General features: G+C 41.0%; 1 protein-coding gene across 3 annotated transcripts in view; it reads left to right on the top strand.

The window, feature by feature from the left end:
• The window catches only part of LOC114550980 (neural cell adhesion molecule 2), a 344,160-nt gene that overhangs the window by 293,299 nt on the left and 25,774 nt on the right, over positions 1-25,087 (top strand). For 2 of the 3 annotated variants that reach the window (XM_028572034.1, XM_028572035.1), the window contains exons 9-16: positions 509-654; positions 6,991-7,141; positions 9,438-9,625; positions 10,275-10,371; positions 11,398-11,571; positions 14,264-14,383; positions 15,388-15,509; positions 17,019-17,193. In XM_028572034.1, coding sequence (XP_028427835.1) covers positions 509-654; positions 6,991-7,141; positions 9,438-9,625; positions 10,275-10,371; positions 11,398-11,571; positions 14,264-14,383; positions 15,388-15,509; positions 17,019-17,193 — 1,173 coding nt within the window. The remainder of the gene's footprint in view (positions 1-508; positions 655-6,990; positions 7,142-9,437; positions 9,626-10,274; positions 10,372-11,397; positions 11,572-14,263; positions 14,384-15,387; positions 15,510-17,018; positions 17,194-25,087) is intronic. The other variant, XM_028572036.1, reaches the window with a different exon arrangement.

Genomic DNA, 25,087 nt, shown 5'->3' on the forward strand with positions numbered 1-25,087 from the left:
CTTATCGTGGTGCTCATTCTGCGTCAAAAGAAATCCACGCGGTGCTGGAGAGGCATTTTTGCCAGACAAAAATCTATATTTATTTAAAACCCAAAAAGGTGGAATGCTCATAGAGGGAGACCTGCTTTTGCTTTCTGGTTTTGTGCTTTAAAACTTTAGCAAAGTCAGTTTTTGTGTTGTCATCTAGGCCAAGGAATCTGCACAAAATAGGCCGGAGGGCACCCTACCCCGCTACGCCGAAACTGTGGCGAACGACTGCAGTGTATAAATGATCTTGGCCTAGACTGTCAGTACCAAAGTCATGCATCAGCTCTGTGTTTAAACCCCTGTGGTATAGCCTTCATCTCCCCCCCTTATGAGTTAGATCTCTGACAGTTTCTCTCCCGCTCACCCTTTTACTTACGCTATCCTCCCTCACACCTATTCCCCCTGCCTTTCAATCTATTCTTCTTTATTCACTTATCAAAATTTTTTTCTCCTCCTCCCTTTGTTTATATGTGGCCTGCAGTCCAGCCCCACATAACCCAGCTGAAAAACGTGACGGCTGTAGAGGGCAGCGCCGCCATGATCTCCTGTGTGGCCGAGGGCGAGCCTCTGCCCGACATTTCCTGGAAGAGAGCCAGTGACGGCCAGACCTTCGTGGACGGAGACAAGGTAGAAAGTGCCAGAAAATCCATCTGGCTGTGTGTGTGTGGGGGGTGGGGGGGGGGGAGGGGGGTCATCTCAACAGCCAGGGGTTTGTGCAGCATCATACTGTACAGTACTAGTTATAAAGAATGTATAGAGCATATAGAGGGAGACAATTCTTAAGTTTTAAATACCATATGCATTCTAAATATACAGAAATTTGACAAAATGCATATGCACATGTATATTGCATTTACTCAAAATCATCTTTTGATTTGAAATCATAAGCTACCAGATAATTCTACTATAAACTAAACCAGTAGAACACTAACACAACAACTCCCTGGAGTTGAGACAACACTGCCCTAACATTGTGTCGTGAAAGATATTTTTGGCTTCTGATCCCTCTAAACACAGCCATGTCTCCCTGTGACCTCTCGTCACTCCATGATTTCATTTTGATTTATTCAAGGATCAACATAACACACCAGTCCAACAGATAAGGTTAAAGTGAAATGACTAATTTCCATTTATTTCGTCTTTTATTTGTATATTATTTAGACACAAAGATTCGAGGAAAGTACGGAAAAATAAACTATGTTTCTGCTTTTCTATCCTCTCGATCGTCTTGCAACCTCTCGATTTTAAAGAATCCGTGTCAGCCAGCTTTGATACTGGCCGCATTTTGGCATCAGGAGCCAGGAGCTTACAGTATTTGGCCGGTTGCTTTAGGATCTGTTGAGTAAGATGAAGTCAACAGCAAAGGAGTTAAGGCAAACCTATAATGAAGAGAAATTGTCTTGGAGCAAAACTAAAGTTTGATTATCTGTCCTGGGCAGCTTTCTATATTAACTTGTCATATTGTATTGCATATTCTTCCATTTCACTCAATGTAGCTGTGATAGTAGTGATAGTAGGTGGCCTGCTAGTGTTTGATAAAGGTGGTTAGAAGGATTGGGTAAAAGCCGGTAGCAGTAGAGGGAAAATATATGAATGGAAGATGCCAGGCTTAGGGAAGTAAAAGATGGATGAACTTTCCCATCACTCGATAATTCATTACATAACATCATTTTGTCCACCCCCTGTATATTGGCAAGTATGTAAACTCTGTTTTATTTATCTTCATAATACAATGGCAATGGTTTTTACAAAGTTTGAAATGAGTGGTTGCATATTACTCCATTACTCTCCAGTGAAAAAACTTTCTATTTGCCAAATGTCAACTTCAAATGACTTTGAAATGCAACCCTGTTTTCATCTGTTGTCATTGAGTTTCTTTACTAACTAGGTTTTTAAAGGCTTTGGTGAACCAAAGGTGTCCGAAAAATTACCTCGACTCACAGAAAAAAAAGGACTCAAATGGAGGTTTCTAATGCAACCAATGCAATATACGGCAGTACACATGAGATGTTTTTGTTCTCATGGTGACCATTAAAATGTCTATTTGGAGAGAAATGTTGTGCTTAGTCTGGTTGAGTACTAAAAGAAATATGCAACATTAACAGGTAATTACTTGTATATGTCCTCATAAAAATAAAAGCAGACATAATCATTCCCATCTGCCATACAGTACATGAAATGTTGCAATTAGAGTCATTTATTGCGAGCCGTGCTGCGTCTAGGCCTATCTAAAGCCACACCCCTTGATGGTTACATTTAAGAGTTGACGATTGGTTTTCAACTCATGTTATATACAAGCCAAAATCCTACATGTACGTGTGCAACCATGTTGTACAACGCCTCTAAGTCTCTAAAAGCAAAGCTGCACTTATACAACGCATTCACCTTGGTTCATGTTTTTCACAGTGAGTGTTTAAATCTTTCAACTTTGCTGAGATTATCTCAAGGGAAATCAGCACGCACATTTATTTTGATTATCTCTCAGCACAAAGAATAAGCAAGAACCTTGAAGTTTTCAGGGCAAACGTTAAGACTTTCAATTTACGCTTTGGTTCCTGCCTGCTTTTGATTCGGCGACATTTTATGTGATCCAACTTATGAAATTGAAATGACACTAAGCTGTTGTGTATTCCTTTCTTTCAGTATCCATTATTCACTTTGTTCATAACAACAGCCTCACAAATCAGAAATTGAATGAGCTACAGCCGCATTCTCATGAAAAAGTAATTATTCTTGAACTGCCATCAATGTCAAAACCGTACGCACTTCCATCACAGCTTTCCCAGAAAGGGGACTGAAGCTTTCAGAGAAAGGAAGAAAAAAAAAAAAAAAAACACACAAAAACAAAGATGGCAGCCATTCTTTTGCTCGGGAAAAAGGTCACCGCAGAGATAAATGAATGTGTGCATTGGCTCGAATCGCTCGGGTTGATAAATCACAGCCGAAAATGAGAGTAAGTGCTTCTCTTCCCACAGCAAATGCAATTACGGGAATGCATAGTGCAAACCAACACACCTAAACATACGCAAAGACAAACACGGCTTGAGCAGCACGAGGCATGATGGATGGCCGCAGTCATTTAGGTTTAAGGCGGGACGTTCCTCTCTCTATTTGCTCTCCAATATGCATATCCAGTCTGCACACGCTCCTCACTTGTTGAAAGACATTAAGCTTCAAAGGGCTTAGTTTTACTCACTGCATAATGTTGCTTCCATTCTTCTCATTCTTTGCCAACTAACACCTTGACCCTCTGTAAGAGAACATGATGGGATACAGTTTCTGGAATTTAATCAAGAGCCCGAGGTAGGATATCAGCTGGGGTATTGTTTCGCTCCAGTGGTATTGTTTCGCTTATGAGCAAGGTTAGTAAACTGCACTGTAGCTTCCTGTTCATTCTTTCCTTCTATTCATGCAGAGCCAATGAGCTGTCTGCTTTGACGACACAGATTGACGTACCATGTGTGATTCAACAGACATGAACTTTTGAATAACTTTTTAATCATTCCCTTAGCTATTCAAAAAGACTCAGAGGTGTATTTGTGTTGATTTGAGCTCTTCTCTGAAGAGGTTTTGCAATTAAACCTCGAAATAAAAGCAGACTCTCACACCTACTGAGATTATTGTTGATTGTTTTTCCATTTGACACCTGGTCACAAACGCGGCATTCTGCACTGCAGAATCCAGTCGAAAATAGATAATAGTAATGTTTAGCTGAGGTTTTGCTGCGTACTCTTGGCCCCCATTTCCTTGAACGCAAAAGCCATTATTAAATGTCATTTTGTTGTTGTCATGAGGATGAGGTATTGCGGTAATCACTGTGGTGCAAATATAAAACAGTCCCAACGCCAAACTGAATAAGCAATGCTCGCCATAGTTAGACTACAGTGAGTTTCCAGCCTCGCTGACATTTACGGCTGACATTTTTAATATCTGAAAATTCTCCAGGATTTGCACTGAAATAACACAGGAGCAGTCTGCAGAATCCTACTTGAGAGATTGCCTCCGAGATTTAGCTTCACATGTTCACTGTAAACAGCTTCGTATGGATGAGATAGGGATAGGATTTCATATACTCCAGCCCTCCTTTTGCCTGCCTGCTTGTCCTTTCATCTCCTCCAGTTCCCTTTATTCCCCCAACTTCCACATTTCCTCTGTGCTTCCTGCTCATGTGTTTACAGTATGTACAGTATGTGTGAGGGGACATGCAGTTGCAGGGACATGCCTTTGGGTGTCCACGGGTGTGCATGTAACTCGCTGTTGTGTTACGTTTGGCCGCTCGCCTTGTCGTTGGACTGAGCTGCATATCAAACAGGCTGCGCTTTAGGGGCCGACTTCGTCTCTAGACAGACCCTGTCAGTTGGCAGAGGGGGAGGAGGGGCTGCGAGTAATTTCCTGACTCAGAAGCTCCCTCCTGGAAGATTTCCTCTCTTTCTACTCCTCCTATCATCCCCCTGTTCCTCAGCATTCCTATTCAACACACACACTCCCAATCCTATTGACCGGTGTGCAGTGGCAGCACAAAGAGACCAGAACCGAGCCTTTAAAAGCTGCTTTAACTCATTGGCTGATAGTATTGCAAACGATAAGAGCAAAGATAAGCCATTCTAAACAGGATAATGCCGAAGCGGTCCACAAGCGACAACATAAAGAGAGCGTGATTCAGGAGAGGGGGCCTCACGGCCGAGGCTTATGAGGCTTAGACACATAATGAGTATTAGCAGAGGCAGGGGGTGGCAGGAGGGCATTATAAGGGGCTGGATATGCATTGATTTCCCAGGGAAATCTATAGTGGAGGTGTGGAGAATGTGCACACACTTCCACAGACTTACTTATAAATATGGAAAGGTGCATAAGTAGATGAGAACGCACAACACACAGAAACATGCAAAATGTAAGGACACTATCCTTAGGAGGTCAGAAAGTAGAAGAAGGGAACCTGCTTGGCAATATATTGTATTGCTATATATGTAATATAACTCAGTAGTGATTAATAAAGTTCCCTCAGTGGGAGCGGGGAGCAGGGACTTTTCTTGAGTCTATGCTTGTTGCCTGGCAACCTCACAGTCACAACAAGAATCAACAAAGAAGATATAACGTGTTAATTAGTGAGGTTTAGATGGGCTGGTAGGCGGATTTTGTGACCCCTGGATGGAGACAGGCTAGCAGTTTCCCTCTGTTTCCAGTCTTTATGCTAAGCTAATCTAACTCTCTTCTTTCCTGGCAAAGAAATGTTCATAGATTTCCTGCAGCACTATGTTGTGTATCCTGTATATACAGTAAAATATAAGAGAAACACGCAAACAAGTATCTTGCTGATTACAGCTGTAGCGACAACCAAATGCCCCAAAGCATTGTGGGGGTATCCCTGTGCTAAATTGGCTTACTGAGAGCCTGATTTGACTCTCAGCCTTTTGTGTTTTGTTATTTTAGTTGTAATTCCTTTATTTGGAACAAACTCACAATACTAATTTGAATGCAATCCTACATTAACTCTCAGGCCTTGAGCTAAATCACTTCTATTTTTACTCTATTAAAGATGTTTATCCGAGTTGACTTAATTGACTATTTACAGGAGAAGGCAATAATGTGGGAAATGCAAGTCAGATGGAGGTTTTCAGTCATCAAAAAGTCCTGATCATGGTAAACAATTGTACGCGTACCTTTTGTAGGTTTATTGTTGTATAGCCACAAAGCTTGTGTGCAGTGTGTCCACCCCTCAAGTCATTTCCTGATCGTGTCACCAGCAGTCCCCTCGTAATAGGATCTGTGTCTGAAATAATAATAGTCAGTCCATTTCAGCGTTACTTAGAGGTGATAGTGTAATCATGGTATGTTCCTGCTAGCACTGATATTGAAGTTTTTTTTGTTCTTCAAGAGCCCAGATAGATTGCCACCCTAATGTATGCCATGTGCCGTTTGCTGGGTACTTACATTGAAAATACCCCACGGCACTCTCAGACTCTATGAATAATAAGAAGAACTCGACTAAAACTGTGTTTCCTATTCATGGCGGCGCCTCGTCTGCGAAAAGAGAATGTCAAAGCAACTTCTTCATTGCACTTGTGTAGCTTGTGTAGCCTGTGTTATCATATTTATCATCTGATTTATTTATTGAAAAAAAAAAATCTTTTGGGTTGCAAAGGCTACTCTGGACGACAAGAAAAAAAAAATATATAAAAAAAAGGAACTAAAAATAAAAATGTGAGTGGAGTATTTCAAGATAAAAGGCAGCAAGTGGCTGTTTGGAATTATTGTTCCGAGTGTATCCAATCAAAACACAAACCCTGCTGCAGCTCTTAAATGTATCATGGGCAGGACCTCTGAAAAGTAGTTTCTTCGGGGTGACAAAGGTTATCTGTTAGGTAACAGGCTGGTGGCTGCAGGCGTATGGTGTCTGCAACAAGGATGCTCCTGGGGTGTTTTTTCTCATTACGAGTGAATGTCGATTACTGGAATGATAGCCTCGTCTGCTGTAATTGACCCGTTGCTTCAAATTGATACCATCTGTCTTCATAGAGATGTAATGACCTTGTAATTAATCAAAGTTTTTTTGCATTAACCCCGACTCTGTGTGACAAGTGACGATTGCCTGTAAATTACTTGGCGACAGGGTCGGCCTTTTTTTGATCCTTGGTGTTTGTGTTCCCCTCTTCATATCTCAATCCAGCTTTACACAATCTTTAAAGATAGCATCACAAATAAATTGCCTTATTATACATAATAACTATAATCTTTCCCTCCTCTTTCAGCATACCAGGTCGGTCTGTTTGAGTCAATCAGAATTTCACACACCAAACCACTTATTAAGGGCAATGACTGTGAAAATTATAGGGCTGTAAATGCCAATTCTTTATCACTCAAGACTCCTACAAATTAACCTCACAGCTAGAATGGCTGACCTTCTCTTGCTCGATAGCGTAACAGAAGAACGTAACAATAACTTGTGTATGTTTGTTTCTTCAGAGTCAGGATGGACGCTTTGAAGTCCGCGGTCGTCACGGAAAATCGGTGTTGACCATCAGCGGTGTGAAGCTCACAGATTTGGGCCGATTTGACTGCGAAGCGCTGAGCAGGATCGGTGGTCATCAGAAGAGCATGTTCCTGGATATTGAGTGTGAGTGTGTTTTATTCTCTGATCGGTGTTTAACGGTCCTGCACACTCAGGCAGGTGTTTCCAGTTATTCCTGCTAATTAGGCTGCACACTGTACTGAGCAGAGGTCTAGTCAGGCACCTTAAGTGGAAACACCTGTGTGGCTGAACTGTAGGTGTGCACAAGACTGTACATTTAAAGAGACAGTTCAACCTGTGTTGAACTGTCTCAAAATTAAGAACTACGTCCTTCATCACTTAAAATCCTTTTCAACCTGAAATCAAAAAGACTTTTTTTTCCTCTTACATGCAGTGCTATTTATCAATGTAGATGAATTGCCCAGTGTTGGAGATATTGGCCGTAGAGATGTCTGTCTTGTCTTCCATATAATTATACTAGTTAGCACTCAGCTTGTGGTGCTCAAAGTGCCAAAAAATACATTTGAAAAACTTGAGTGGAATGTCTCTTTTCAGAGTATGTAAGTATGACCCAGTTTCAAGATAATCCACAGTACTGGCTGTGAGCAGTTTAATGTAGGAACTATTTTCTTACTACCGAACTACACCCGCCAACCGTATCACTGCGCAGAAGGAAGCATGCATCCAGTGGCAGTGCAACAAGCTAAGTGCCATCTAGTTCCATTATATCGGAGAGAAGGCAGACATCTCTACGGATGATATCTCCAACATTGGACAATTCACAACAAATCAATCTACATTGATAAATAGCACTACAGCATTACAACATTAGTTTTCAGCACAGTGTTCAGTGAGTCAACATCTGCGCTTAATTATTATTTGTTGCAATAGTTTGAAATGTTCAAGTATCTAGATGTGTAACATCCCCAGATGTGTAACTTGCCCTTGGGCAAAATGAGAAATACCGTTACTTACGCCTGGTGACCTGATATAATGCCGCCAACTCCTCCTTTCTCGGCATTTCCATTAGTGCTATCAGATCCTTGTGTGAAAATGAAATACATTTAGGCAGTCAAAATGGCAACCTAGCAAGAAACGCGTGCACCCCCGCAGTCTTGTTCAGAGTTCAAAAGTTCACAATTCTTCTCATATTCTTCTCAATTCTTCACACTGTAGCTGTTTTTCTTTCTGAAGTTCATTATATTACTATAAACAGCTCACCCCCTCACTGCACACACACAGCCTTCAGAAGGGTTAATTAGTGAGAGGATATCATGCGTCGCCTTTTTGTTTTCCCCCGCTGACAGCTCCCCTACTTCCCGATGAGCGCGCCCATTCCTCAATGCTGGTTGTTTGGGGTTATTTGGGGCGGGCTATCCTGTGCCTAATGAGCTCTGAAGTAAATATCTCCATTTTGGCCTCGGAATTATTAGGTTCATTATGAGAGCGACTCTGTTGCCTGAACGAGACCAATGGAAAGTGCTTTTTTTTTTTTTTTTTGGTTAGCAGCATTTCCACCTTGAAGCTCAGAGGAGCAACAAAGAGAAGAGGGCAGACAAGCAAATATAAGCAACTGAATCCTGCATCTCTGTTGTCATGTGAAAACCAATTTTCTCCTCGTCTGGCTGAGGTGACTTTTGGGTTCATGGATTCTCTGTTTTGCGTAGTTCTTGAAAAGTTGACAATTGGAAAAAGTTTAATGGAATCCTCATGTAGAAAAAACAAACCTCACACACTCTCCAACTGTGAAGCCAAGTTGCTGTCATTATACTGTAAAGCCACAGCTGACAACTTGCTTGCAGACTCGACTCTGCAGAAAGACACAGGCTGTGAGTGTGAGTGTGGCGGGGCTGAGCCAGCCGTTGCCACCGAACTAATGAACTCATTTACTAAGTCACTGCAGGCTGCAGGGGGATAACGCGTCCTCGGCTGTGACATAGAGCCAGACATCAATCTCTTTAATGGAATCCTGCAAGCGAGCATAAAACAACTATAATGCCTCTCCGACTGAGCTGGTCTGACTGGGCCGAGAGAAATCCACACGCCAGCTCACCGTCGCGGCCCTCCATTACTGCCCTTCCTATTTGCTGGGGCAAATGAGCTTCTGTTTGCATCCTTTATTTTATTTCTTGGGGAGATGATCGGAACAGATATGCCCTTGGAATGCTTTTATTTCTCTCTTTGAGGAATTTGTGGGTTAAGCCTCAGCAAGTCATTTTATGTCTTTGATCCTGCAGCACAGCATCACCTTTTGATTTGAATGTTTAATTGGCCGCCACAAACTCCAGACGCAGCAGCAATTAATCTTTTGGCATTGTATGTCTTGTTTTAGAGCAAAAAGAGCTGATTTATGATCTAAATGGGGCAAGTGTGAGAGATAGTATCTCTATGTTTTGGACAGATATACCAAAGTTCCTGACCAACCACACCATCTATTACTCGTGGGAGGGCAACCCAGTGAACATAAGCTGTGATGTGATGTCCAACCCTCCTGCCACCATGCTGTGGAGGCGAGAGCGCTTCACCATCTCCGCCGAGGGAACTGCCAACACGAGGGTACACAGTGCAGACGGAAAGTCTGTGCTGGAGGTGGGTACAAGTCCAGAGCTGAATGTATTGGTCAGTTTACTAGCAATTACAGACCACGAGAAAGTTCACACACTCACCACTCACCATATGGAGCAACATTAGCATTCCTTCCAAGTCAAATATGTATGTACTATACTATAAATATACATACTATTATACTTTTCCCTTTGTTTGGGTCCTTACCTACTCTTTGTAGAGACATATCTGGCTCTAAAGCTGCTAAATGCTCCACTATGTTCACCTGCTAGTCGCTAACTTTGACCGTCTGCCATTTGGTGCTGGGCAGGAAGCGTACAGTGGGTTTATCAGAGCTGTTGTACTGAAAACTTGGAAAGAAGGTTTATAAGTTACGGTGTGGCTGTAAAACCGAAACAATGAACTCAAAGAGACTAAAACTTCAGAGCCAGTTTGTCACTCACACAAAGCGCCTTTCACCCATCGCATAGTCATTTGACGCATTGCTTGTATGAAAATATTGATTAGTACAGCTTTAAATGGGATCATTCACTTTCTGCGAGCATCGCGAAAGAAATCCATCCTGTCCATTGTACATGGGTGGAAGCAGACAAATAAAATCAAAAATATTTGCATGGCTGGAGACAGTATCAATAGAGATATATGTAAGAAATATGTTTTTTCCCGGTTCTAGGTGACTCCTATGTCCGACAGGGACTTTGGCCGCTACAACTGCACAGCCAGGAACAACATTGGAGTTCGATACCAGGAGTTCATTCTGGCCCAGGCAGGTGAGTGTGCGGGATTGCCACTATTGTTTGGCCCCTTTACCGGACCTAATGAGATTGGCGACTTCATTTCAACTCCAGAATGTTTTGAGTCAGGGATCCCACTGCTCTCACAGTAACCCTAACTGTTCAACTACTTTGTAACCCTCTACTTCTCTAATAATGGTAATAGCTTTATTTGCAATTCTCAGGAAGATAAATTCCACTACAACTCCCAACCCCTATTCAGCCCGGCCTAATCTCAAACAGTGCCAGCTGATTTACCATACCCCTCACTATTTACTGAAGCACCCCCTAATTTACGGTAGCACAGGCTAATACACAATAGTGCAGTCCAATTATCTTAAGTGCAGATGGAATTGCTCTGGCTAAAGAGAAAAGTAGTGAGCAAAAAAGCTGACCTATTATGTAGTCTTGCAGGAAACAATGTGTTGTGGAAGTTGTTCTGACACTTGCAATTCTGCAGAAATACCCACGCACACACACACACACACACACACACACACACACACACACACACACACACACACACACACACACACACACACACAGTTGTAAGTGTTTGAGTCAGCAATGGAGACTCTGAAGAGAGGTGATCTCCAATAGAAGCAGCAGAGACTCATCACTTCACGTTCTTTGATATGTGAATATTTGCACTGATGCTTTCAAAGTGAGAAACACACTAAAAAAAAGGGAAACAAGGACAAATGAAAGATGCAGCTGAGTGACGTACCTCACCTCAAACTGAAGTACATTGTGTTAAATTGCTTTCATAGCTTACAGTTATTTAGCAATAATGTCCTAGATTTTGAGGATGACAGCGATGTAATAGGTAGGCACACTGTCTGCAGAATTAAAAGTGCCTTCATCTTGAGTTAGAAAATCCATTTATTATTATTTTGCAAATGTCGATACACATGTATTGTTTGACTTTTTGTTTCTAGTAGCAACATAATGTAAAAATAATATAATATGTTTTTTTTTTATGTATGCTGTATGCTGTGACCCACATTATATTTCTCTTTTCAGACGTACCATCAAATCCATACTCAGTGCGTCTCTCAGCTGTTTCCCAGCGCTTAGCAACCGTCACCTTCATGAAGCCCGACTCGCATGGCGGCGTACCCATCAGCTACTACCTGGTCCAGTACAAGGAGATGGGCTCACAGGACTGGAGGGACGTCAAGTCGCACAGCATCCAGAGTGAGTAGGAATAATGTTCAGTTTATAACCGTTGATAACAGTGAAGGCTAACTTTCCATATAATTACTGTAATATTCGCTCATTGTGTAAAATATAAGGAGCATTGGTGAGTGTCGAGGTGGGCCTCATTATGCACAGCATGTTCTTATTGTGGAGGCAGCTAAATCGAGTGGCAGTCAATGGCTGTCTTAAAAAGAACTAAAAAAACTAAAATCTAAAATGACACCCCAATGCTTGGACGTACAATTACCAACGGAAAATAAGACTGCTTCACTTTTGAGAAATAAGAATACTTATAATTTTGTCACACAGTGACAAAACTTTCTACTGATTAGACCAGCGAGGTTGTGCCTCAACATGCCAGATGATCACCCGTCAGGCATCGATCTGTCTGTTAACCGCCCCACACATCAAGCGACACCAATCACACACGAGCAGAAGCTGTATCATGTAATCTGCCATGCGATCCTTCAAAGCCTCAGCCCTGAGATGGTGTTGGGTCTTGACGAACCTCAAACACCTCGCGGGGGAAGGTGCCAGAAGCCAACTGAGCAGAAAAAGCACGCGCCTCCTCTTCTTATGCTTTACGACTCCAAATTGATTTCTGAGCCTGTTCGTGGAAAGTACACCATGAGGTGAAGGATGGATGGATGGGAAATGAAAGCCAGAGGACTAATGGTCGGATGATAAGCAGGTCTGACAAACCTGAAGGGCTTATCACTAATATCCCTCATTTCAGAGTCAATTACAAAAAGTAGATGCAGTGAGGCGAATACTAAACCGCAGGTAGCACTTTAACAGTATAGAAGTTGAAAAAAAAAAGGGAAAAAACGTCAGGAGCCGAACTATTTCAATCAGCAGACACTTCCTTGCACATATGAAAAGATTTATTGTAAATTACATAACCCAAATATGACATGTACTAAGTCTTTGGAGATTAGACTCCATCGTAACAATGTGTTTTAAAGGGGTAGCAAAACCCAGACATATCCCCCCCATGGAGTCTAGACACTGGTGGTGGTGGTGATGAAGGAGCACAGGAGACCGAATCGAAAGTGCCAAGGGGGCGGTCAGCTGACGAAGACCCACGGTACCACGGGTGAGACGACCGGAGGTTGAAGGGGAGGAGGGGGGTCACTCTAGTCCTGAAATAACAACTGACAACCGCAGAGGAGAGACCAGATTTAAAACAGGGATGTCATGCTGTGATTGGCATGAGGAACGCATGGCTGAATCTGATTGGTTGCTGAAAGTGAATGCCTAGAAACAGCTGATAACTTAGTATGATGTGAAAACGTTCCTGAAAGAAGTTACGCTGAGCTCCATAACATTGTAAATGTCCTGCCTGTTTAGTAAAATGTGGTCCTTTATTCAAGATTATGAGTAAATTATTAAAATTGTGAGCCGGGCTAATTACAAACCAGTAAAGTGGCATCATATAATCATAGAATCCTCTTCAGATATCCTCAGTAGAAGATCCTTATACAATATACTCTTCATTATAATGAGATGCCTAGACTCGTTTCATTTCAATGCTTTTGTCCAAATTGAAATGTCTGCTTATAGCTTGGAAAGTAGCCTAGCACCGCTGCAAATTGCAGAATTTGTTTTCAGTTCCAGGACTAAAGAACTGCAAAAGCACCTATTACCATTCAAGTGTTTAATTTGTTCAGAGTGACAAAAACAACAACTTTCGCTCAAGCTCATTACACTGCCACCTCTCTGCCGCCTCTCTGAATAGTGACGGTTATGTAAATAGACTCTAGTGACTGTAGAATTTAACCAGGAATCTGTTATGTGGTCTGAAAATGAGATTTCCCGTTTTCTTCAATAATCGATGCAAGTTACAGTATGAATGCAGATTCACTGTCGTAATTACTGTAGTTCCAATATTCTTTATAATATACTGCGACCTAATGAGATTCACACTCTTCCATTAGAATGTAATATTGCCACATGTGTCTGTCTTTCTCATTTGCAACCAATTACTGACAATTGTAAATGGGACGTTTACATTGTAAATGCTATCTTGCAATGACGTAATCTACTCATGATATTTATTATTATTCTTTTACCGGAGCGCTGCATTTCATCTATTTCAGTTACATTTTAGGAATGCAGCTAAAGTTTCTATACTGAGAGACTTGCAACAAATAAGCACGTAACAAATGACAGAGATCTTTCATCATATAAAAATATCCTTATTCATTTTCATCGGCAGAATAAAAATTCCAAAGTTAGTTTTTTCTAAAATAAGGTATTAGGTTAGATACAGATGCAGAACATGGCTGAAATTATGGGGACACTAGAACATTACATTCCTATGTTCAGCCATTCGACCATCACTTCTGTTGGAGGATACTGACACCTTAATTCCTGTGGTTTTAGAGTGAGAGGTATTCCAGGTCATTCCAAAGGTGTTGGATGGGGTGTTCATCTTGTGAGTTGTATGTTTTGTATCACGAGAAGAAGAAAAAAATTCAACAAGCAGTGTTGTATTTTAGCAGAATACTGAAAGATTACAGAAAGGCAGAACTGAGTACACTTTAACATCTGTTTATCTAACGCAAGTAATATCGTTATCGTGATGTTCAACACCGTTATCGCATATCACATTTGCCTCATATCGTGCAGCCCTATACCACATACAATATTTCCAGGTGACATGAACTCTGGTCCTGTCTCTCTCCAGCGACAGTGGTGCTGACGGGCCTGGAGCCCAACACCACGTACGAGGTTCGTGTGGCAGCCGTCAACGGAAAGGGTCAGGGAGAGTTCAGCCACACGGAGACCTTCCAGACTTTACCCATCCGTAAGTCAGTTTCCACTGTAACTCTGTCCTTCCCCCGCACGCAGCTTGTTTTCTTCAGAATAAGAGCTTCTCAACTCGTTAAGATCCTACACAAAAAGGTATCATCAGAACTATTCCGGCAGACACTTACATATCTCATAATCAATTTAATTCAATGGCTTTATAGCGGTTAGATTAGGTTAATTATTAGTCATTGGCATAACCCAGCATTTCACAAATGTTAAAGTGCAGGGGAGGATAAAAAATGTCATTGGTTTTATAAATTGGGGCCCTAAACGTACATATAGCAGCTATGAAAATGTATTTGGATTAATGTGAGAAAGATATTTGTGTCCTGATTTCATAAAATGATAAACAAACAAACAAAAAAAAGTGATAGAAAAGCAAACATGCTGCAAATGATTTTCAAAGCATCGGCACCTTGGTGAAATGAGACCTATTTGCCATTTCATGAAACTTGCTTGTATTCTAAATAGTTACAACCTTGTCATATTTCAGCGATATGAATCCAGATTATTGGAGCTCGGAATAGATCCTGTCAAAGTTGTGCCTAGATATAAAACCGCTGCGTTAAAAAGGACATACTGCAGGAGTTTTATGATAAGCTTTTTATTTATTTTGGCAATCTGGCACAGCAGGATTGCAGTAAATCTGGGCGAGACCATAGAAAAATATTACCACCGTTAATATTATACAGCAGTGCAGCTACTGAGAATGAATGTTAGAAAAGGACTCAATTAGCGAAATACAGTGAATAATAAGAACCTCCAGTCAACATTACTTATAGCCAGGCAGTGGGAGTTGCCTCGTAATATGAATTTAATTCAGCTTTAAACCTTCTTTCTCCTTGTACTGCATCCTTATCTCATATCTCACATTGTCACCTGCTCCCCACCTTGGGAATGCACACACTGACACACACACACTCTCTCACACAGAGAAAAACGCACAAAGACGTATTGTTTTGCATCTTTGCTGAAGCATCCTCCTCGTGTTTCCCTCAGGAGAGCCGAGTCCGCCGGCGGTCCACGGGCAGAGGGGGATGGGCAAGGCCTACAGGCTGGGGCTGGTCAAGCAGGACGATGGAGGGATGCCCATTGTGGAGTATATAGTCAAGTACAAGACTGTGAGTATTTTACAGTTAAACATGGCTACTACAATCAGGTCTGTTCTCCAAATCCACCCTATTCCAGTCCTCTTTGAGTCTTGATTTGTAGACGTCTTATATATTTTTCATATTCCCCAACATTGAGCAAAATGTTCCCCGACGCTGAATAAGGCTGCCACTTACTAAATGAACAAAAAGGAGGACCATCCAATTTAGAGGAGGCGTTTTCTTTCGTTTTGAAGTGTGTAGTTTTTGCCTCGCATAAAAAATACCAAAACTGCTCCAAATCCGAGCTTTTCCTTTGTGTGTTGACACAATAGCGACACAGGATGTGACACTGGGAATGCGTTTTCCTCCCAGAGGAATGCGCGTGACTCACTAGCTTGATAGGTTCCTGTCAATTGAGTCGAGCGAGCGGGGTGCGGTGGTGGCAAAATGAATAATGTTCTACTTTTCTATCACTTACAATTCACGTTTCAACAGGGTACAAACAAGCTTTCTGAATTCACTCTTCCATTTAAGTAGTTCATTTTTTTTTTTTGTGTGTGTGAAATGGCAAAAAAAGCAGCTTAAGCTCACAAGATAAGGTGAGCAACCGAGATGAGGCCAGGAAACAGAATAGATGGCACTCGTACAAAAACTCTCCACAGGACTAAGTGGATTTGAGCTCGTCCAAATCTCCCCAGTGCTACTGTGTCCAAGCAGGCGTTTCTCCGTCTTATTGGGAAAGTGACAGCAAATTAAAATAATACTGCTGCAGATGAAAAAACACTGTGGAAAGAGGGTCAGGAAGTCTCAGCAAGGCTTTTGAAGGCCGAGTAGGGAGCCAGTGCACATGCTTCACACCCCAGTAATCATAGGGCCTTGTCTGGCATCAGGAACACACAACCACTCCATCATGGAAGGCTACGCATAAAGGATGGAAATAGATTACTCTTTGCACTCACACACACACACACACACTCTTAGTCATCTGACAATCCAGACAAATGTTAAATACATTCACGCCCTGGACCGTGACGCCAGTTTTACACAGTTCTCTGTCCTCTAACATCGGAAGGAAAAGGTGCCAAGGAGGTGGTAAGCACACAGTACTTTTGGCACAGCTCTTGGCCAGACTCTTCAGTTTTTCAATCCTTTGTTCGCAATCGGTGACACGATGAAGAAACAGGAAGGATGTAAAGGAAAAATTATGTAAGGAAGGGGAAAAAGAGAAAAGGCTGTAGCCAGACAGAAACATGAAAGGTATCCGAGAAGTTGAAAAATACCTTTTCTTTTAACCTACAAGTGCCTCTGTGTGGGCGTTCCACAACTGCAACTCAATTTCTAATTGCAGTAACACTCTCCAAATCCCCAGATTAAAAACATAAAGGGTAAGCTGTTGTTTGTAACGTAAAACAACTCTCCTTTGATGCTTGCAGACAAAAATGAAATGTAAAGCATTGATTAAAGTTGTAATTTATTCGAGGATTTGAAGCCTGTCTTTTCCATTTCTCTCCTCTCTCCTCCCGTTCTCTGTCCTCTCAGGATAAAGAGGAACAGTGGATGACCAAGCTAGTCCCAGGAGCGAATGACTTTGCGATGCTGCAGCCGCTGCAGTGGAACACAAGATATGAAGTGGAAATCACAGCGCGCAACGTCAAGGGCCTGTCGGAGCCCACCTTCTATCAGTTCTTCATGCCACAGAAACCTGACATTACAGGTAAACGCATGATAAAAGCAAACTTTGTGTTGTAATTTGCCTTTTTTATCGTATCCACTTTTCCTTTCCTTGCCCACTTCGAGCTGCTATTGAATGCCTTTTGAAAGCCCCAGAGAACATTTCTGAACTTGTTGTGTTAAGAGGTGTGATATACGTGCAGCTGCAAGGAGCGATAGCATTGGCGATTAACAAAAGCAAGGGAGCAAGATGTGCCATTCAAGATAAAGCGAGCCTCAGAGCGCAGCAGGGCCTCATCGCCGCGTTGCTTTCTGGAGAAATGAGGCTGCTGTCGGGCAGAGAAATCGGTGCCTGTGCCTCTCCTGACCTTGATGATGGTTGAATGGCGTTTAAATCTGAAAGACCAGAGGGAAGCTTTTTGCACAAAAGTTGTTTTTCTTAGTGTTGCATTGAAAAGTAGCTGTAAAAGGCCATTGTAGCTGCACCGAAAACCTCTGTTTGACATTGCGTCATCTGCATCTGGCCACTTATCTGCAGGATTGAGAGAAAGTGAACGAACTTGGCACATATATTAGCCTGCTCACTGTCTTAAAGCAGCAAAAAAAAGATACCTTTTAAGATATGTTTTAGGCACTAGTAGGGTCAAGCTCATAAAACAATGCATCTTTCGTTTCCCATAATGCAACTCAGGCTGAGTAGTACTGTGTGTCGTATTTACAGTCAATGCTGTAAAGTGTCCTTAGGTTTCGTGAAAGGCGCAATATAAATATAAGTTTATTATACTCCTCCTTGTGACAAAACAGCTGAACTTCACGTGTAAAATCAGTGGAAGGCCCCTTTAAAATTGCTTTAGGACATGTTTGCACTAACTCCTTGTTGGATTTTAGTTGTGGTTTAAAGGTACACTGTGTAGTGGTTTAAGTATTTCATTAGCTAAAATCAGTGTGTTCAATCATAAATATGTCCTCATTGGTGTAAAATGACCTCTGCCAATGATCGGACTTCTCCTCGTAAGCGAAGAATTTCTTATCTGTATTTACATTGGATGGGTAAGTCCAAGGAGGCTTCCATGTTGTTCCGCCATTTTGAAAAACTATAATGGCTCAGAGGGACATAAAGCACTAGCCTACCTGTCTAGCTAATCCACACCGCGTTTTCGTTCAGAGCCAGCGTCACGTGACTGAAACGGAGAAGGAGATCAGTGAGAGACGCTTGTCACTGCCCCGGCAAATGTGAAAGCTTGCACTGCACTTTAGTTCATAATGGAGGATCATACTTATGCCGAGCCACAGGAGAAGGAATCCTCGTCGCCAAAAAAGCGAAAAAGGGAATTATAGCTTTTTGGTACATAACGGCTACCGTAGTTGCAACACGCATTTAAAAAGCGAGGCGCTAGAGAGCACTATTCGTTTGAATGCAAAATACAATTTCACCGCAAGATGGGAGAAATTCCTACACAGTGGACCTTTAAGGTTCACACTAAGTCCTTTAAAAGGTTATGCATTTTTAGTATTTCAGTGACTGACAGCAATTCCCGACATTAACAATGAATATATCATAGTCCTTAGTTGCCGCATATAATATTGTGGTTTGTCCAATGTTGCATTTTTATCACAAAGGCTTAGAAGTGTACCAAGTCTCTCCTGCTCAGGCATTCTCGTTGCTGACATCCACACTTGGGATTTATTCACACCTGTTCAAATAAACAGCACAAATGGTGCAATCACACCAGGGTTCCCTTCAAAGAAGCCCATCAGACCACGAGTGAAAACACCCTCAGGCTGTAGTTTTCTTCTTGAAAAAAACATTCTTGTCTTCTTTCTACTTTCTATTTATCTTGATGTGCTGCTTTGCAATTCTGCACCATAACGCAGTGCAGACAGAATGCTTCTGCATGACTAGTCAAGCTCATTTCTTCATTTTAAAGACCCAACACGCAGACGGTCATATATGAGCCGTCCTTATGTTTTCGGTGCTGCTTGTGGTGCTCTCTCTTTGGTGGAGCCTCGTGCTTAATGATCAAGGGGTAAAAAAGAAAAGCCTGGATGTGCAGGAAGCTTCTCATTTCCAAGTCCTCCAGGTCATTTGGGCTAACATGCATACACTGTGTGTGCAGGAATGCAAGCAGAGGCTTTGAAGTATGCAGCATGCAACACCGTTACATTTAAGCTAGAACACACATGGTTAAAGACGTACGTGGGTTGTTGAAATAAAAATGTTTTGTGCACTTCCCCCTGCAGCCCTTGCATTCACATGTGAAAAAAACATAAAGGGAGGCTGTCCCAATGTTGTTTTGCTCTCCTATCAGAGCCTGTTCCCACATCCATTTGTGCTGTTTTGGATCGACCAAGTGTTTGCCTCTGTCATTACTGCACTGGCTAAATGACCTGTGAGAGTGTGTGCTACTTTTCAAATAGAAAACAAGACCGGGGAAACGGCAAGCTTCAGGCGGGTCACTTCAATTGGCTGTCCTCTCTTGTTAGCGAACAGCGGTGCATGGTGGGAAAAAGTCCGGGAGAGAAAACGGTTTTCTCTTAATGTGTTTGTTTGAAGAAGAGTAACGCCGCCGAGCATTTCGGCTATGAAGGCAATAAAGAAGCATACAGCAGACGGAGAGAGTGGAAATCTGCCGGAGCATTTTCAGAATTGCTCGCTCATTTAGTCAAACTTTGTCTCTTAACTTTTCTAACTCACACGGGATTCTGCAAGTCCAAATTCAGCCAATTCCCACTTAGAGATGTTCTAAGTGTTAGTGTTAGCGTTTTAGGCAGTATCGGAGCCGATACCGATCGGTATTGGCTCCGATACTGCCTAAAACGCTGGTATTGGTATCGGGAAGTACTGGAGTTTATGCACCGATCCGATACCACGTAATAAAGCCCTAAAGAAAATCTACATTAAAGTAGTTTATGTTCTTTTTCCGTTATAACTGACTGTCAAACTGGAGAATAAAAGAAAGTTCTACGGCATTCATTGTTTGTATTTGTTCATGTTTCACAAAGAGTTTAACCTGAGCCAGACCGACAACAAAGATAGAAATCATATCACATCCATACAGGGATAGTAGTATACAGCTGTTAAAACATAATAAAATATATGACACACTGGTATCGGATCGGTACTCTGTATCGGCCGATACGCAAGTTCAGGTATCGGAATCGGTATCAGGAAGCAAAAAAGTGGTATCGGGCCATCTCTATTCCCACTCCAATTTACACTTTAATAATGGCAGTTGATGTTTACCGCATTTTCATTAAGCAAAAGCCTCAATCATAGTATTTCTCAGCCAAAAACGACGTCCATGTATTTATATAATCTTGGAAAGTTCTACAGGTTAAACGTACTCACATTTTCTGCTCCACTGAATTAAATTGAATATTGAGGAAGTCTGGTCAGCTCACTCAACAATATTAGATATGAAATATCTGCCAATCCTGATTCACTCGCACCTCACTCAAATGCACACAACATCTCCTTGTTATTTTTTGTCCCGACACAAAAAATATGTTCACACTATATAGGTGTCTTCAATGTCGCACCTAGCAATTTCTCTCTTCAATTCTCTCTCTGTGTATTATGCATTTGCCTGCTATTGAATTGGCTCCTTTTTTTCCCTGTCCTATTTGAGTTTGTAACAGGCTGCATAACCTTTCTCCCCTCCTGCTCACGTTGAATCCTTCAAGAAAAATGCCATTGATTTCGACAGTGCCCTTGGTTCCTTTTCAATGTACTCTTTTTCCTTTTCTTTTTTTCAAGTCATTGTTTGCTTTTCACCTCCTAAATCAGTGCACGTTTTGACTTGTCAAACGTTTTGCATCGTTCTACCACACTTATCTGTTGATGAAAAGCCTTTTTGTCTTGGGATTTTCTTCCAACACTACCATGACATCACTATAGCCTGACAGGAGCTGACGAGGTTGGCGACTGCCCTAATAGCTGTTAAAACTGATGGCCATAGCATCGTATTGTTAAACTATCAAGGGAGCTCTGGTGTTTTTAGGTTGAGGAATATTGAGGATGTTGTTAAAAGAAAACCTTGACAGTAAAATTTACAGCAAGGAAAAATACTTCTAGATAGAGGGTTAACGTGGGAGTCGGTTGAAAACTGCATTGCATTGGATGACCTGAGAAAATGTTTTGCATTCATTGGATAGAGTAAAGTGTAGAGGCAGACTGGAAAATAGGGAAGAGAGAGAGGTTTGCATGCAACATGTCCTAAGGCTGGAATCGAACCAGGGATGTTGCACATCACATGCACTGTAACCAGTCAGCTCCCTATTTTAAAGGTTTCTACAGAGGGGTTTGTTCATATATCATTCATGGCTGGATTTATATCATATTTTATTCCTAAAAACATGGTGAAAATTAAATTTTTTTGTCATGGCTGTGGACAGTATTTTCTGATTCATGGAATCATAAAAAGAGATATCAAAGATTCCAAATTTTGAACCTGGCTTTATCCAGTGTTCTGTTATGGAAATGTATCCAAATGAATGCATTGTTTACATATCAAAACATAAAATTTTAGAAAACTTATAATACAAAAAATAATCGTCTTTGTGTATGTAATAAACTGGGTAAGTTCCATTGTGATATCTATTGGATAAAAGATTAGATTACCCTATTCACATGTGCTAAATGTATCTTACTTTGCAGATTCACAAAACACATGATCATCAAATAAAATATGGTGCATTGATATAGATTAAACTATCCAGCAGCGGTATATAAAGTAGTTAAAATCAGTTCCAACTTTAACAGACTTTAAGTACATTGAAATATGTGCTCATAATTCTGTGCTTTTACTTAAGTAAAGTACTTCTTCAACCAGTGGCAATACCAGCATTCTTAATTAGAGAAACAGTCAAAATAAGAACGGATACAGTGTGGTACTGTTTGTGTTTAGCTTTGTTGTGGCTGCTGTGTTTTTCTTGGCTCTCCTCTCCTTCCTGTCAGGCGCAGTAAAACGCCTTGATTTAAACAGGCGATTTTGTGGCAATAATCTCATCAAAGCACTTGAAGAAATAATCTGAAAGGGCCTCTCTCCTCTCCTGCGAGCTTGAGTGAAACTTTTCCTGGAAGTCATGCCAGCATATCAGAATGGGAAATGAGAACCTTTTTATAGCTGTCCATTACATTAATCACTTCTCTCATACCATTTTAAAATGAAAGTCATTATTTTTAAAGCCGCGTAATGAAAAGGATGCAAGCGCTGTTGTTCAATCATTTGGTGTATAAAGAGGCTACTCATCCACTATCCAGGCTATCTGAGGTTAAACCTTTTGATTGTATTATTATGATACTGCATACCTTTCATGGATTTTCCAGTTCCTTCTGCAGAATAAATTACCTGCAACCTTAGGCAGGCAGTTGCATTTAGATGAAATATCTAATATTCACAGCTTCAGATAGGCAAATATATATATTTTGAGGTTCAAAATTCAATAAAGCATCAGTTAAATTATTTATATGGAGTCCAGTAAACAGTCCTTGAAGTCTTTAATCTTCAAGAGTCTAGCTCTAATCAGTTGGTGCTCTGAAATGGGCACACCTGAAACAAAAAGGAATCAGCTGCTAAGTGACATCATTAGAATTCAAGAGCTACATTATGTAACGTGCGCTGTAGTCAACACGTATCAGGATACAGTACTTTGACAATGGGATACAAGATCCGCAGTGATGTTTGCGTGTTTGCTCACTAATTTATTCATTGAACAACGGATTGTGTGTTCAGAGGGAGCGTATTTAACACCAGACAATATCATCGTCAACTATGTAAATATTTTATCATAAGCAAGACAAGCAGGCAGAGGGCTTCCTGCTGAGCTGGGAAGAGAGCAGCAATGGTGGCACAGTTCTGAAACTAACAGGTTTCTTTTCACACAATCCTGAGCAGTGGTGGAAGAAGTATTCAGATCCCTAACTTAAGTAAAAGTTCTAACGCACTATAAAAAATACTGTTATAAATAAAAGTCCTGCATTGAAAATGTTCAAATAAAGTAAGTAAAATTAAAAGTAGCATCAGGAAAATGTACTTGAAGTATTCAAAGTAAAAGTACTCAATGCAGAAAAATCCTTTTTAACATTTTAGAAACTGGAAATGATCCAAAGTTTTTTGTCAATCAGCTAAGTGTTTAATCGGCTAATCATTTCAGCTGGACTTGTAGGTCTATATACTGTATTGTAGGGTCATTTAATTTATAATTAAAAATTGTATTTTATAAACTACGTGTTTTGTGTGCAAAAACCTGAATTTGTAAAGTTACTAGTAACAAAAATTGGTCAGATGAATGTAGTGGAGTAAAAAGTACAATATTTCTCTCTGAGATGTAGCGGAGTAGAAGTAGAAAGTGGCATGAAAAGAAAAAACTCAATTAAAGTACAATCACCTTAAATTTGTACCTTTGTACAGTACTTGATAAAATGTACTTAGTTACATTCCACCAATGATCCTGAGCTTCAATCAGTTGGAAGTTGTTTTAAGGCCCCAAACTTTATATACTAGGGACTGTATTGTCCTATGAGCACCATTAATAAACACAATAACCTAGTATTTATGTCACTAACACCTCATCCGCGCATGTCTTGATGAAAACTACTTTTTGAGGACTGACCTATCCAAACACCTGAAGTGCATTTTCAGTCATATTTTTCAACACAGTATGGTTTGCAAAAATGGGAACTGCGCGTTGTGTACACTCTACATTATGGCCAAGCATGCGCCCCTAAAATAGCATCTGAATAACGCGCCACTGACTTTGGACTAGCGCCACTGACTTTGGACTAGGTTTTTCCTGGTCAATGGCTGAATTGTTTTCTGAAACTGCAAAAGAGCATCAGGGAACGTTTGCTCTGGAACACGCCTCCAGTTTTCGCTGAACCGCCCCCGGGAGCGCAGCTTCATTCCCTAATTTACCGACGTGCGTCTGTGGAGGGAAAAGTCTGCTGTGCGTTGGGTGCAAAATAGGAATGATACATGCGTCGGTGTACAAAGGCAATTTCAAGATAGGGCCCTAAGTGTTTAAAGCTATAGTGCGTAGTTTCTGTCACCCTCATGAGGAATTCTAAGTAATGACAACAAAACTGTTGGCGCGTCCATGTAATCCAAGCCTTCCGTGATCGGCCACACGCCCTCACATCTCCTCCACACAGTTGCTAGTAGCCAAAGAGGATTAAAAAAAAAACATGATTTACTCTTCAAAAGTGGTAATTATCTTCACACGAGCTTCTGCGCAGGAAGGTATGACACAATCTTCTGAACATAGCCATACTGAGAAATACAGAGAGAGTTGTGGAGCTGATCTTGAGTCTTAATTATCTTTGTAGCAACTAATTTGGCAATGGCTTGAATGTAACAGATGGTCATTAATATCGAAAAGTTACGCATTAAAGCTTTAATTCACACAATGATTTTCTTTAATTAAAATGTATATCTTAAATAGTTTTTTTGTGAGATTAATTCTGGTTGAAAGTTGTCCAAACTTTTCAATATTGTTAAAACATTGCCAAAAACCAACTGTCTCACATTCATTTTTTTAATTTAAAAAAACAATCTGACTCTCCATTGGCCTGTCATTGTATTGTCAGTGGCACCAAGTACCAACCAGATTGTTTTCCACTCCAAAAAGGCAAAATTCAAGGATAACTGCTGTTACGTTGGATATTTTTAAGCTGAATGAGGTTACTCATGTAACAACAAGATTTAAAATGACAAAGTCCTTGGAGGACTTTGTAAAAATTTAATCCAGATTCAGTTTCTGTCCTATTTGCAGGGTTTAAATTATAATTATTTGTCCAACCAAGGGACTGCAAAGTGTGTTGATGAGTTCTAACCGTGCAAAAAACAGTTTAGAAACAAATTCCTTAGTATGCAGACTTTGTGAAGAGTCTGGGGAGACTGAGTAGTGACACCATGTTGAACATGTAGTATTTGTCA

Source organism: Perca flavescens, chromosome 24 (genome assembly GCF_004354835.1).
Source record: "Perca flavescens isolate YP-PL-M2 chromosome 24, PFLA_1.0, whole genome shotgun sequence".
Classification (NCBI taxonomy): domain Eukaryota; kingdom Metazoa; phylum Chordata; class Actinopteri; order Perciformes; family Percidae; genus Perca; species Perca flavescens.